The sequence below is a fragment of the Zingiber officinale genome, chromosome 1B (genome assembly GCF_018446385.1).
Source record: "Zingiber officinale cultivar Zhangliang chromosome 1B, Zo_v1.1, whole genome shotgun sequence".
Taxonomy (NCBI): Eukaryota; Viridiplantae; Streptophyta; class Magnoliopsida; order Zingiberales; family Zingiberaceae; genus Zingiber; species Zingiber officinale.
In genome coordinates, this window is record NC_055986.1 from 160,729,240 (window position 1) to 160,743,044 (window position 13,805).

At 33.5% G+C, this 13,805-nt stretch overlaps 3 protein-coding genes across 4 annotated transcripts in view; 1 reads left to right on the forward strand and 2 right to left on the reverse strand.

The window, feature by feature from the left end:
- The first annotated feature begins 1,695 nt into the window (after window positions 1-1,695).
- Window positions 1,696-4,533, forward strand: LOC121986647 (DNA repair RAD52-like protein 2, chloroplastic). Its single transcript, XM_042540603.1, has 4 exons — window positions 1,696-2,191; window positions 2,511-2,548; window positions 3,822-3,913; window positions 4,227-4,533. Exons 1-4 carry the CDS (start codon window positions 1,899-1,901, stop codon window positions 4,371-4,373), a joined length of 570 nt encoding a protein of 189 aa, XP_042396537.1. The 5' UTR covers window positions 1,696-1,898; the 3' UTR covers window positions 4,374-4,533.
- Window positions 4,534-4,981: 448 nt separating this feature from the next.
- Window positions 4,982-6,892, reverse strand: LOC122015562 (ACD11 homolog protein-like). Its single transcript, XM_042572560.1, has 4 exons — window positions 6,436-6,892; window positions 5,774-5,946; window positions 5,392-5,537; window positions 4,982-5,266 (listed from the first exon to the last, which is right to left on the reverse strand). Exons 1-4 carry the CDS (start codon window positions 6,667-6,669, stop codon window positions 5,160-5,162), a joined length of 660 nt encoding a protein of 219 aa, XP_042428494.1. The 5' UTR covers window positions 6,670-6,892; the 3' UTR covers window positions 4,982-5,159.
- Window positions 6,893-9,049: 2,157 nt separating this feature from the next.
- LOC121986656 (probable serine/threonine protein kinase IREH1) overlaps window positions 9,050-13,805 on the reverse strand; it is a 43,350-nt gene continuing 38,594 nt past the window's right edge. For both annotated transcript variants that reach the window (XM_042540616.1, XM_042540610.1), the window contains exons 13-18: window positions 13,153-13,204; window positions 12,994-13,050; window positions 12,749-12,922; window positions 12,501-12,578; window positions 9,590-9,757; window positions 9,050-9,518 (exon numbers count right to left, since the gene is read on the reverse strand). In XM_042540616.1, coding sequence (XP_042396550.1) covers window positions 9,674-9,757; window positions 12,501-12,578; window positions 12,749-12,922; window positions 12,994-13,050; window positions 13,153-13,204 — 445 coding nt within the window. In that variant the 3' untranslated portion in view covers window positions 9,050-9,518; window positions 9,590-9,673. The remainder of the gene's footprint in view (window positions 9,519-9,589; window positions 9,758-12,500; window positions 12,579-12,748; window positions 12,923-12,993; window positions 13,051-13,152; window positions 13,205-13,805) is intronic.

Here is a 13,805-nt window from a genome sequence, read left to right on the forward strand (position 1 = left end):
ATAGTTAAATGCTAAAATATATTTTTAAAAATTTAAAAATCATATTAAAGATTTTAAGTAACAATAAACTATATCACTTTTCTTAAAATTTATCTTTTAATTATTTTATTTTAATTAAAATCTAATTATATTATATATTTTTTTAAAAAAAAAAGAGTTATGTTACGTGTAGTAAATAATTACAACATACATTATTCTTTACAATTATTGCTTTTAAAGATTTTTTTTAAAAAAAATCTTGTTTAAAATACATATCGATAAAACTAAAAATAATAGAATTATGTTTATAAAGTTGACATCATATTAAATAAAAGGTAAATCTTACGTTTACGTTTCTTTCTAGTGTCGATCCGACGTATATAGAAAAAGATAAATAACGTTAGGTGTTACGTCCTAGGCAAGACATGATATTAAATTTATCATTAAAAGTGTGTTTTTTCTTCATATTTTTCTCATGATATAATAACAGTAAATTATTATAAAATCTCTAATAGTAAACTTAACTGTGTGTTCATTCGTTACTTCAGATAAAATTTAGGCTTAAATACCTTAAACCCCCCTTTATTCTCTCTCAAGTAGCATTTAACCCCCCTTATTTAAAAAACTGACATTTAACACCCCTTTTTAAAAGCCAAATGTTAAAAAAAAATTAATAGACAATTGTGCCCTTCTCTTTTGTGATATGATAATTTTAAGAAAAAAAACATATTAAATCGACGATTATGTCCTTGGTAAAAAAAATTAACACATAAAATTGACCGGATGTGAGAAAATTTATAAAAGAGCTTTGACGAGGTAAAAAAGAAAATTGACACATTAAATTGACCCGATGTGAGAAAATTTGTAAAAGAACGAAAACTGAAACAAATGCATCTAAATAGAAAAAGTTCATATTAGAAACTTTAGTACTATTTTACCCATATTATGTTAATTGTACCTTATAAAAGAAGGCAAATTGCTACAAGTATTTACCTTGATACGAAAAGACAAACCAAAAGTTAATGTATTGAATCTAACATCTAGAAGGTACAACCTTCACAAAAGTATAATCCATAAGCACACATACTACTGTTTAAAATTATGAAACTTGCATGTAAAATAACTCAAAGAAACAATAGATCACATATTTTCTCCACTTTCTGGACCAGCATCCCTGATAAAATGCATTTCGCTTGATGACTGTTGAGTGGACAAGAAGTATTTACCACGTGCAGACATATGTGCTTGAAGCTACAAAAATTAAAGTGTATAAACTGTGAACAGATATAATATGATGCTAATAGATCCAAAAAACTAGATAACCAAATTGCTAAGTAAATGTGAATAAGAAACATACTCGAGGATTTTCATTAGTCCCTGCTACTTAATTGCTAGTTAAAGCTAACTTTTTTTCAAAATTATTAAAAATATATATTATAAAAAGATAAGGGTATAATTGTCTTTTTATAAATTTTTTAATGTTTGACTTTGATTAAGGGGGTTAAATGTTATTTTTTAAACATAGGGGGACAAAACGCTACATAATTAAAAATACAGGGAGATTAAAAGTATTTAAGCCTAATCAAAATAAATCATACTCGCAACGAATGATCTGTCAACCTAACAGGCTAACACTCTTACATCAGCCGTCGTTCCCAATTCATCCTCTGACTCGATAGATAAATAATAAAAGCACACGATCGTTGCATCATTGCATTGGTACATATTTGAACTTTGGTATAGCTTTGATGGCAAGAAATCAAGGGTAGCGGATTGGGGCAGTGGCGTGGTTGGTAGGTAGGGAGGGTACACCCGGCTCTTTTACTGTCACACTCAGACACAAGCGGTCGATCACCGACCTCTCCTCCTCCTGCTCTTCTCCCCCCCCTGCCGGAGATCTCGATCCGTCGCTGCATTTGATGGAGGTCGCCGGCGCCACCTTATTTTTAGCCCGATCTGCTCCCACCTCCTCGTGGAAGCAGGCGCGTTCGCTCTGCCCGGCATGGACCAGCCGACGGAAGGCGGTGGCTATGGCGATGGAGAATAACGTCGCTGGAGGCGGAAGCTACGCCGGGGTGCCCAACTCTAACTACGTGGTGTCTCTTGATGTTGTCCCTTCCCCCCTCACTCGCCCCCTTAAAGAGATCCTAAGGGACCTGAACAAGAGAGTGCCGGACAAGATCATCGATGCCTCCCACAAATCGATCCCCTGGTGAGGCACTAATTTATAGTCATTATACTACCTCGAATGAATCAAGATGATGTGGGTTGGTGCTTCTCTACTGATGGAAACTATTAATCTCAGTTCATGTTTTGCTTCAGCAATTTCATTATTCGATAGGACTTAAAATTTGGTTTTTTTCCCCTGATGAACTGCTTTCCCATTGACATATCTGTCAAGAGGAACTTAAGTTCATGAGAAACGTTCTGCTATTTATCTTTCTAGCAGTTTGTATTTTTTTATTTTTTTATTATTAACTGTTGTAGAATCTGGATATGTGATTCTGCGTTAATTTGTTGTTATTTATTAGGTACCACACGAACAGAATGCTGAGCTTTTATGCCCCAGGTAAAACTCAGTTCTTGTAGGTTCATGAGCTAGTTTTTAATTGCTTTTGTTTTTTTTTGTTTTCCTTTTGTCATGTACCAAACATGAGATTTCCCTTCTGCATTTTACTAAAAGAATCAAATTTTTAGTCATGTGATAAATATTAAGCAACTAAAGAAATCTGTGCTTCAGATTTAGTAATCTAGTAGTATTAGGTCGGGTCAAGTAAAAAATGCATTGCTACTAGTCCAAACTTGAGTGATCTATTAGCAAATTAATGTTTTTTTTCCCAAAGAAATGGTGCGTTGATCAGTTTTGTTTATTTATTGATTGAACAATTAATGAATTATAAGTTGGAAAAAAGAGTATAAGATGCTCCCTGTAGCAACCCATCTTTTAGATGATCCTAAATAGTTGCAACTCACAGTGTGTTTATTGTTGTCCATTTGCTTGGATATAACCTTAAAGTAATTTACCCAACTAGTCACAATTATCATTCTTCTTATTTCTCCACTAAGCACTATGCATGGTTATATTCAACTCTTCCAGCTATAAAACGTGTCAGTCACCACAATTTGCAATCTTCAATAACCCTGAGTAATTGAGTCTTCTTATATGAATCCAATTAAGGCTCATTCATTGTGATAGGCACATCTTAAATTTCAGGTATGGCATATTCTTCATTGTTTACTTTAATTGACTTTGTTACTTGGACTCTTGCTCTGCTCCCTTTGTGCCTGTCTGGTACTGATACTCTGAGCAGATTTATTTGTTCTCATAAATAGTCGTGTTGAACATTTTGGATCAACATTCGTGTTGGATATTCATACCTGAGATTGAGGTACACACTTGATTTTCTTTCTGTGGCAGACATCTACTATGCCCATTTTTGCCTCTTATTTAATTTTCTCCATTTTAGTCATCAAATTTCATTATCAAATAATTTCATCATTCAAATTCCAACATTTTTGTGTCCAGGCATGATGTGCTTGTCAATTTTGATGTTCGATTGGTTTCCTGTTGTCATTGCAAGGAACTCATCTCTCTTAGAAGTGTCTGTTTGAATTTAGAATTTCTTCTGAACTATAACAACTGTTTCCTATGAAATTCTATCTCCCTATGTTTCCTGATGACATTCTATGGAGAGGTTTATGCCATTATAAAGTTTTTGATTTAGAGTCGCTGTTTTTCCAAGTTCAAGTTTTGCAGTTTGGTACAAGTCAGCAACTTGAATTTTTATCAAACTGGCATGAATCACTTTATTTCTGATCTCTTATTGTGCTACTTTTTATAGGCTGGTGTGGAGAAGTACGCAATGTTATATTCTCAGACAATAGAACTGTGACAGTAGTGTATCGAGTTACCGTAAGAGGATCAGATGGAGAGGTATTTGCTTCTCAGTTGCAATCTTATTTTTCTTATGCTTTATTCAATTAGCATAGCAAATGGTCATGAGAGAATCCTTTTTCTTACAGTTCTAGTTATCAAGAATAAACATTATGTTAAAATCAAGTAGAATGATCTGCAGATTCGTTAGATAACCAGATGCCTAATAAACCAGAAATAACCTGGTCAACCAAATCTTGGTAGTTAAGCAATCTGTGGTGTTTTTGCTCACATAGTTGTATTTTCCCAATTCGCATTGACCTTGTTCAATGGCTCTACATTGTTCCCTATGTTTTCAACACTGTGCTTGCAGGCTCACCGTGAGTCGAGTGGCACAGTGTCCTTGAATGACGCCCAGTTTGAAGACCCTGTTGCAGCAGCTGAAGAATTGGCCTTCTGCAAAGCGTGTGCCAGGTTTGGTTTTGGTTTGTATCTGTATCATGAGGGTTCGTCTGCGTAGAACAAGTCGCATGGAACCATTTGCTACTTCTCGCGCCTTAAACAATCTTGCATTTACTTCAGGATGTGGAGAAATACTCTATGCTTTCTTTAATTATTTGATCAGAAATCCTACGAATATTTCCAATTCCGTCTTGAATTTAAAAATAGTTTCAGTTCAATTTTGACATGTTTACCTTTGATTTCTCCACAGTCGATTGCTAAAGGTATATCAACCATCTTTTTTTCCTTGTTTATAGAAGTTAGTGAAACTTTCTTTGCTAGACTTTAGACCTATTATCTAAAATATATTGCCTGAACTGAAGTCTATTGAAAATTTTGCAATAATCCAAATTCTTTACTGGCTTAATGTCATAGATATCCAGTGTCAGATCACTTGTCACAGCAGGAATTGAGGAATGAGTAGATAGTAAACTCTAGAGGATGAAAAGTAAAGTTAAAAGAAAGTTGAGAGTTTTATCCCAACTTTTTATCATCTCACTTTCTCTTTAATTAAACAACATTTCATAAATCTTTCTTCTCAGACACTTTCCGTTATCAAAGTTGGTATGAATCAGCACTCTTGGATTAAATACAATTGCATGAAAAGGTTAACAAGAAGCATCATGATTATCTGCACACCAAAGCATTGTGGTTTCCTATTTATATTTAAAACACACCAAAAAAATTGGGAGTTAAAATGTAACAATAAAAATGTATCTGTAAGTTCTAAGAAACGATACCAACGATGCTTTAGCATCTGCTTGATTGCCAAATAAACAAGGTGTTACAAAAGATGATGAATGAATCACCAGTCCAGACTGATGTTTCTGGAAAGGAAAAGATTGTCAATATATTCAATAATTGGTCGGCTCGCATCGATGTATCTTTCCATTTCCTTCTTCACTGAATCATCTGCAAGGATTCAGTGAAATGCACAAAGGTTGTTAAGCCATGATTCAGAGCAAGAGTAGAAATTGAGAAAGTTGCTAATAAAATCTTCAGTACATGAGAAGGAAACAAACATATTGTGTACTAACCAGTTTCGTTTAGTCTCAGTAATAATTGATCCTTTGTTGGAAGAGCATACATCCCAGCACCAACAGCCTTTCTGATTGTCCAGGCATGAAATGGGGCACACACTTGGCCATAAGCAGTTGAGGCAGCTTCTTTCAATGAGCAATCACTGAAAAATATTGTGAAATTAAGATCCTAATTATCATCACTATAAAAAAATATTGCTTTCTCGAAATGCATTATGTCATACTGTTGCTGAGTTCTTTAACTATTAAACATGGAAAGAAATGATAAAATCTTAAGGACTGAATCTACAGAAACAACTGAGTTCAGAATTAAATGTGCTTCAGCAACCAGGCCAACTTTGGCAACTCGAAAGTAAGTGGAAAGGAGGGTAATATATACCTTGATGACAGATACTGCTCAAATAAAGCTTTGACGAGATCAAGACCTAGCCTGACTCTGCGAAGGTTACGGGAATGGCTACCTTGCTTTCTAACGGAGTCATTTTCAACATCATGTTCTAGAATACTGCTTAATGTATCATAGGTCTTTGATGCTTCTATCAAGTCATTTACCTGAGAAAATCAACATGAACAAGGAGTTAATATCTTCCCGTTTTACTGTTTCTGCCAAGAGGACAGAGATAAAACTTAGTGTATTCAGAATTGTTTAGCTCAAATTATGGAATTCGACAAGTAAAACTTATGCAGAAGAATCTCTTGTTTATTTACAGAAGTCTTAAGAAAGCAGGGAGAAAGTCTGTTAGTGTAGGTAGGATTTGAAAACCTAAAGTCCATGCAAATATTTAGGGCTGTGCCAAAGAATCTCTTGTTTAGCTCACTCTTCTCCACCAAGATCAGAATGGCCGTTGTAGAAAATTACCAAGCACAACCCAAACAAGAATTGAAGAAAGATGCGGCTCATGTTTTCCCATTTTACGCAGTAGAATTAAAGAAGGATGCAGCTTTACCAACCGTGAAAACCTACCTAGTCGATCGATTCTTGCAATTGCTTAGCCCGCAAGAAACAATTTGGAAGGGGAAAAAGAGAAAAGAAAAACTAACCTTGGAAGAGTACTCCAATTCGGCAAACTTGAAGGCAAGGCCAAGGCAGCCGAAGAGGACGGTGACGAGGGAGCAGGCGTTGGAGAAGGGAGCGAGGCTGAGATCGCCGCGACCATCGCTATCGCAGTCGATCATCGTTGATATACCCTCAAAGGCGGTCGCCACAACGGCGAGCGGCCTCGCGGGGGCAGCTGCCCCCTCCGCCGCGAGATCCGAGGGCGGTTCCTCCCCCATGATTATCAATCAATCAGATGCCAAACAAACTGCGGGCCATGGTCAAACAAGCATCGCGAAATCAACGAAGAGGGTCGTTGCAGTTGGTCTTGGAAGGGGAGGGAGGGAAGAGGGCGGTGAAGGAGGAAGAGGAGGAGGAGGAGAAGAAGGGGGCAGAATATTCGGGACGCCTAAAAGGCATCGGAGGAGCTGAACTGGAATCCGCGGGAAGCGGATGCCCTTGTGTTGTAAAGAAATAGACGTAATAAAAATTGACTATGCTTTTGTTACATAAAAAAAAATAAAAAAATAGACAGTCTTTTCTTCCTAAATTAGTTTATGAAATAAATTTAAAATGCAATTTATACATAATTAAAAGTGGATCTTTAAAATAATCTCAATCGAGATTCAAATTGTCATCCCCTTACTTGCACTCCAAATATTCCACACCTGAAAGTCAGGTATCATATAGATAAGATTTTCTGATTTATAAAAAAAAAAATTAAGAAATAGACCCTTGTAATTACAATTGGATCATGTGATTTGATCGTATTTAATTATAATTTCTCTTGAAATTTATCGTTTCTTGGATTATAATTTGGATCAGAATGAATAATCAAAAATCTATTAAACAAGTGATCATTATATCGAGCATCAATTATCAAAAATGGATAAGTGGTCAAAATATCGAGCACCAAGTAGGGACGGCCGGTCTAACTTATAATTATAACATGAAGAAACAGTAAATCGAATAGATATCTAGATCGAAGTCAAAAATCAGATCAACAGATTGGGTTTCTTTTTGTCAGGCCAGGCCAATTACTGTTCCAATCCTATGAAATCGTTAAACAGACGGTTAATCGTTATATATATGTATATATATATAATTGGTTTAAAAGAATAGTATTGCCGTATAAAAATATAATTTCTATCAAATATGTAATAATTTATTTATACTAATGTAATTTATAATTCGGTGAGAAAGAGTAAAAATAGTTTTGATCGCTGAGAGAGAGGAGTTTTTGTTTTTAAACGGTTCGTGACAATTCAAGATATTCTTATAAAATAATTGAGGATATCTAAATAATTTAAGTACATTTTATTTTTTTATAAATTTATAATTTTAAATATTTTTAAAATAATAATAATTTTGAATCATGATGAAATATTAGACATAATGATATTGGACAGTTAAGATTAAGGATCAACCTGCTGTGAACTATTAAACCAACGATTTTAAATCATCATTTTTGAACTATGATCAGGCCTACCTATAACAAATAGATCCGATCCCGATTTTAAATCGTCGATTCGACAGTTCTTGAGGATGACCTTTAACCTTAATCATTCAAGACAGTTACTATTCATCATGATTTAAATTATTATATTAAAACAAATAAAATAAATTTATAAATTAAAAAGACTTGTAAGTTATCTACATATAGATATCCACTTAGAGTATAAAAAAAATAAAACTCACATAATTCTATTTTTTACCCTTTTATCTTGTGAAATGGAGTTCTTAATGAGACATTAGCTAAATTTCTTTAAATTGTTGATGAACATAATGTGAAAATAATGAAATAAATTCTTTAATTAGGATTTAAAGAATAATGAATATTAAACCATAATCATTAATAAAAAAAATCAATTTCTTAGGAAGATATGTGGAAATAATGAAATGCTCTTTAATTAAAATTAAAATAATAATAAATACTAAATTATAATCATTAATAAAAAAATTCAAATAATTAAAAATAGATATATTTACTATTTCCTACTTATAAAAGTAAATTATAGTTAGTTATTAAATAGTTAATTAATACATATGAAAGTTTATTTGGGTAGGTTATAAGGAAATTATAGAAAGTTTATTTGGTTAGGCGACTTCACCTGACTCAAGTTCAATCCTCCACCAATATATTTTTTTTTAATTGATTAAAAACATTATCTATAAATAAATAATAAATAAATAAAACTATTGAACCGGCAGTCCACGGTCCCGAGGGCAGGTCTAGCAGTAAGTCAGGTTGGAAATTTGATTTTCTTAAAAAGAAAAAAAAAACAAGTAGAAATCATTATTCAACAATAGAAAAAATTATTGGGGATTACCGTCCTATGATATAGTTACTATAAAATTTTCAAAATCAATTTTAGAGGAATATAACAGCTACTGATAGGGATTGGGGAAACCAAACACAAGTGACTGGTTTAATCCGAGCCAATAACTATTATCTAATTATGACCTAATTAGTATCCAAACTTCATATTATCTGAATGCTGATTTTATTCGCCAACATCATATTCATCTATGATGCTAGTAAACCATGCTAAGCCCGGGTCATCTCAGTCCTGTTAAGCTATAGATGAGCTTTCTCATACATACAGTGATGCCGCCAGATGTACAAAATTGACTGCATTGACATGAATAATGCGGTATACAGTGTGGCATACATCGACGAAAAAGGACTCTGGTAAGCCACGGGAGGGTTTGTGATCTCATTTTTTTGCAAGGGACATAAATTAGTGAAAGAACATAGTATTGGTTCGCCAATATAATCCATAGAGCATAAAGGGCCAGTCCTCTCACTCTTCCCCTTGTACATGACTCTATTCCCTCTTTGCAAAATCATGCAAGGAGGCAGAAGACATCATGACTAGTTGGAGATATTACCAATCAAAGTGAATATCTGCAATTATCCACAGTAGATGCAGTACTCATCTGACAACATTCTCATTGGCAAAGCCGTTCTGGTGAAACCATACGGAATCAAAAAGACTTTTTGCTACACTGAAATTGTAGGCAGACATTGCAGCAACGGACCACATGATGAAAGGCACCATCCTGCAGTTGTCTTCAGCCTGTAACTCTAGAAAAGAAAAAGAACGAGAATCAGGAGGAAATAATAAGAAAAAAGTTGATAAAGTCCTTTTCACTTACATTTACAAGATGTACATGAGACATGGAAGTTTTTTCTTTCAGAAAAAGATGTTTAAATCAAGCAGCATTCAAAAGGAATCCAACTTAAATTTCAGGTTTAGTCCGCGGATCCTCCTTGAAACCCTTGCTGAGAATATCATAGTTGATTGATGCAAGCTGTGACAGATTCTAATTGCCAAAGAAGAGATATCAGAATCAGGTTAATATAAATGCAAATGCCAAAAGGCATATCTATGTTACTTTAGCAACAAATTTTTCCAAGTATAAAAAAGTTGATTGTGCTATCATCCTCCCAAAAACATAATACTAAATTTTGCAAGCAAAGTTTAAAACCAGATTTACATAGATAACGTTCTTAACATGATGAATTAAGTGAATTAAAAGTGATTTGAAAAATCTGAATATTACTGGAGAATCAAGGTGCGACCTTGTACAGAATTTAATTAAATGATAAGATCTATGTAGTGTGACTGTAGACAGCATTAATACGGGATGAACTATCTAACATGGAAGAAGCTTCTACCTTAATTTTCTTATGAAAAATGTAATTCCTACTAAAAACATTGCTCTTGCCCTAACCTTGCTCCGACAAGATAACACTGGTTGATTATTGACATGTAGTCAGCCAACTTATATTGGTCTTTTAAGTTGCAAAGCAATTGTCATTTTTGTTGCAACAAATTTTGGCAATAAAAGAGCTTGTACATTGTGGAAATTTCAGATGATTTTGGAGAAATAAAACATTTTAGTTTAAAACCGCGATGGTATATAAATGACAGAAAAAAATCACTGTTATGTTGCTATGGAGCCTCACCGCAGTATTAAGTCCCTTGACCAACTATGACAAGATGAATGTCAGTTAAGAGGAAATAGTTGTGATCATGTCAATAAAAGTGAATGGATATAGTTGGGTAACAAATATTTGGCGCATGTGAAAAATCAGGTATTTGCTGATATATTCAAGTGCATCAAATTCAAACCTATTGATCTATTGATCTGGAGCTAATCCTCAGTCCATGGCATGTGTATGTCATGGAATGAGGATTAGTTCCAGATCTAGACCTGGTTTTTTCAAAACAACTTTGCATGATTTCATCACATTTGCAATTGGGATCAATCAAGTCAGTCAGACGGGTTAGGCAAAACTTCATTGGCTAATAATGCAATGAGCCAAGAAAACACATGTATTTTGGCCAGCAATACATGAGAATTATAGTCAACTGCCTCTCAACTAACTACAACATATATTTTGGCCATCAATACATGAGAATTATAGTCTAAAGCTTATTATAACTGCCTCTCAACTATGCAGATCATCTAGAAAATCCTGATTCCACTACAAGAAATGTGAATTTTCTTTTTCAACCGACCATGACAAAGTTCCAGTACCTTACATAATTATACTTAACATGTCTAATTAAAATAAAAGGTGACATAATTTTTGTGATTTTTACATGCTGGGTTATAATTTTCCATCTCCAACCATATTTCAAAAAAGGTGAAAAATAAGCAACCCGTAAAGAATAACTTGAGTAAAACACCAGGTAGATCAGTGTGCCTGAATGTATTGTAAAGATGTATTGCATGATGTCCAATACAGCATCAATAGCACGAATATGCATTGGCATCCCACAAAGGATATACATATGGCCCAATGTTTTCAAATCGAAATTATTCAATTGATCAAAATCATTGAACCAGTTAACCCATAAAATGATTATTTAAATTTTTATAAGAATCGACTATTTATATAAATTCTGTAAAAATATTTTTAAAAAATAATTATTTTGCAATATTAAAAAATATAAAAATGAAATATAGTCAATCACGTGCTAGCAGGAAGTTTGAATAAATGATAACATATGTTACCGAAAACCTATATATTAGTATTAAATACAAATCAATCACGTGCTAGCAGGAGGTTTGAAACTCTCAGACCACCCTTAAATAGCCACAAGAACTAGACTAAGGGAAAAGGTGTATATATTTTAGTTTTTTTTCAATAAGAAAATCCTAGTTTTAGAATCACTAATGTGGCCTCTCACGAGCATATTCTATGCCCATTACGCCATTACTAGTACATGATTAGTTTTCCAATGATGGAATAATATTATAATCTTAAATCAATAAGTTGGTCGATCCTTGTGTCCTAGCAGACTACACAAACAATAATAGGCTTAATTATACATATGTACATTACCTTTCCCTTGCTGATGAATCAATATTGTGCTTGCCATGTAAGTTCATGTAAAGTATTGATGCGTGCTAAAGATTAATAGGGTGGACACAGAAGGTAGCTATCAGGCTGCTGGAGGAACTCTGTTAAAACCTACAGAATTCTAAATTCTATGCAAACAGAGAACAAATTCAAACTTGTTACTCGATGTGGGCAGTGAAATGATGAATGATGAAAAGCAGTCAATCATGGTATGGCAGTGAAATGATGAGTGATGAAAAGCAATCAATCACATAAAGATTAACATGTTTGATTGTAGAAGCTTTACCATCTATCGTGTCAACATCCTTGAAAAATTAAAACCAACACTTGTAGGTACGAAAACCACATCTTTGTTTATATCCACGTTTAAAATTTACATCTTTTCAAGGAGAATGGAAGACCCATATAAAAAATTGATTATGAAGGTCCAGCATTCACATTTTTCTGGCACATTAAACATTTGGGGATCCACTAGTAAAATTTGATTCAATATTTGCACTGGAAGTTAATCTTAAAAGTTTATCTTCTGAATAATGCAAGATAATATCATCACATTGTTTCCTTTTCTCTACTGATTTCCATTATCAATATTTTGTCAAGTAACCCTGGAGGCTGTTCATAGTACTTCCAAGCGATGAATTTAAAAAACAAAAAAGAGCAAACACAAGATAGTATTTATTGATCTAAAATTACCTTGAAAGAGAAGTTACTAAATGAATAATTAACGGACGATATAGAATCAAACTCAGCAATTCCTCCACATTCATCACCCTGATTAAGATAATTCATGGAGGGAGAAGAACATCAGAGTAACACAATCCACTATTCTACTATAAACTACAAATTTATTAAAATGGCAATACAATTGAAATTTTGATTAGGGACTAGTGAGCAAGTATGAAATTTAGGCAAATAAATACAACAAAATTTGAGATTTATACCAGTTCATCATGATTGTTGCTTATACAACTACTGTTTCCACTTATACTTCCATCATCACTGGAATCTTCAAATTCACTAGCTTCATATATCTGTTCATCTGAAGGATTCCAAGAATAACGACTAGTGAAATAGCTGGTATCTAGTGCATTATCAGATGAAGGAACAAATGCAGCCTGAAGAAAGTTGCAGCATCAGTATATTCAAGCACATAGTAAGGCAGACAGGATAACAGTAATTGCATCACCTTCTGCCTCGCTAGTGTGTCCCAATTGATATCTTTAAAAAACATATGTTCCTTCACCTGGAAAAGTGCATTCACATAAAAATTAAGACCATCATGCTCACCACGTATAATTAGACAATAAAATGCACTCGTTGTTAGTGCCAATGTCAAGACACTTACTTCTGATGCACCTTCAGCTCCAAGTCTTTGATGAGGATCCTCAGTCAATAATCTGAAAAATTGACAACAATCATGAATCAATTTCAGGTCCTAAATATCTATTTAAACAAAGCCTTTGATAACCTTTATGGCATATAAAACTCATGTTTCACAATGAAATAAGCAAACACACAATTTAGGGCAGCAGAGAAAAAATAGCACATTCTTGAAAAAACTTATATTCAATATAATTGAATTTTTATTTTCAATGACCAGGTACTTTTTTTTTCTTATTTTGTTTAGTAGCACAATTGAATGAATAAATAAATATTATATAATATTATTAAAAATAAATTGTATAATTATTATGTAAACTATTTAATAACAAGTATTAATTACTATGTAAATTTTGTGAGTTCTATCATTCTATACTTAACCTACAATTAATTTTTAGCACCCAAAAAATTATAATATTGTTCTATGCCAAAGTTTCAGTCTCCACTCACTTGGTCAGGACAATACAATTTCAATAATATGTCATGCTATGTTCTAACACTTGGTACATAAATCTAGGTTGTACTCAAACATGGAAAACCCATGCCATTACTCCTTCAAGCAGACCTGGAGCCAACTTGGTCACTGACATGACAAAGAAACACGTACAAAGTCAATCA

Bases quoted from the DNA above. Each gene is read 5' to 3' on its own strand.
- LOC121986647 (XM_042540603.1), top strand. From the start codon at position 1,899: ATGGAGGTCGCCGGCGCCACCTTATTTTTAGCCCGATCTGCTCCCACC. The intron at 2,549-3,821 runs GTAAAACTCAGT...TACTTTTTATAG, and splicing joins GCTGAGCTTTTATGCCCCAG to GCTGGTGTGGAGAAGTACGC. The intron at 3,914-4,226 runs GTATTTGCTTCT...CTGTGCTTGCAG, and splicing joins TAAGAGGATCAGATGGAGAG to GCTCACCGTGAGTCGAGTGG.
- LOC122015562 (XM_042572560.1), bottom strand. From the start codon at position 6,669: ATGGGGGAGGAACCGCCCTCGGATCTCGCGGCGGAGGGGGCAGCTGCC. The intron at 5,947-6,435 runs GTTAGTTTTTCT...TGATTTTCTCAG, and splicing joins AATTGGAGTACTCTTCCAAG to GTAAATGACTTGATAGAAGC. The intron at 5,538-5,773 runs GTATATATTACC...AATATTTTTCAG, and splicing joins GAGCAGTATCTGTCATCAAG to TGATTGCTCATTGAAAGAAG.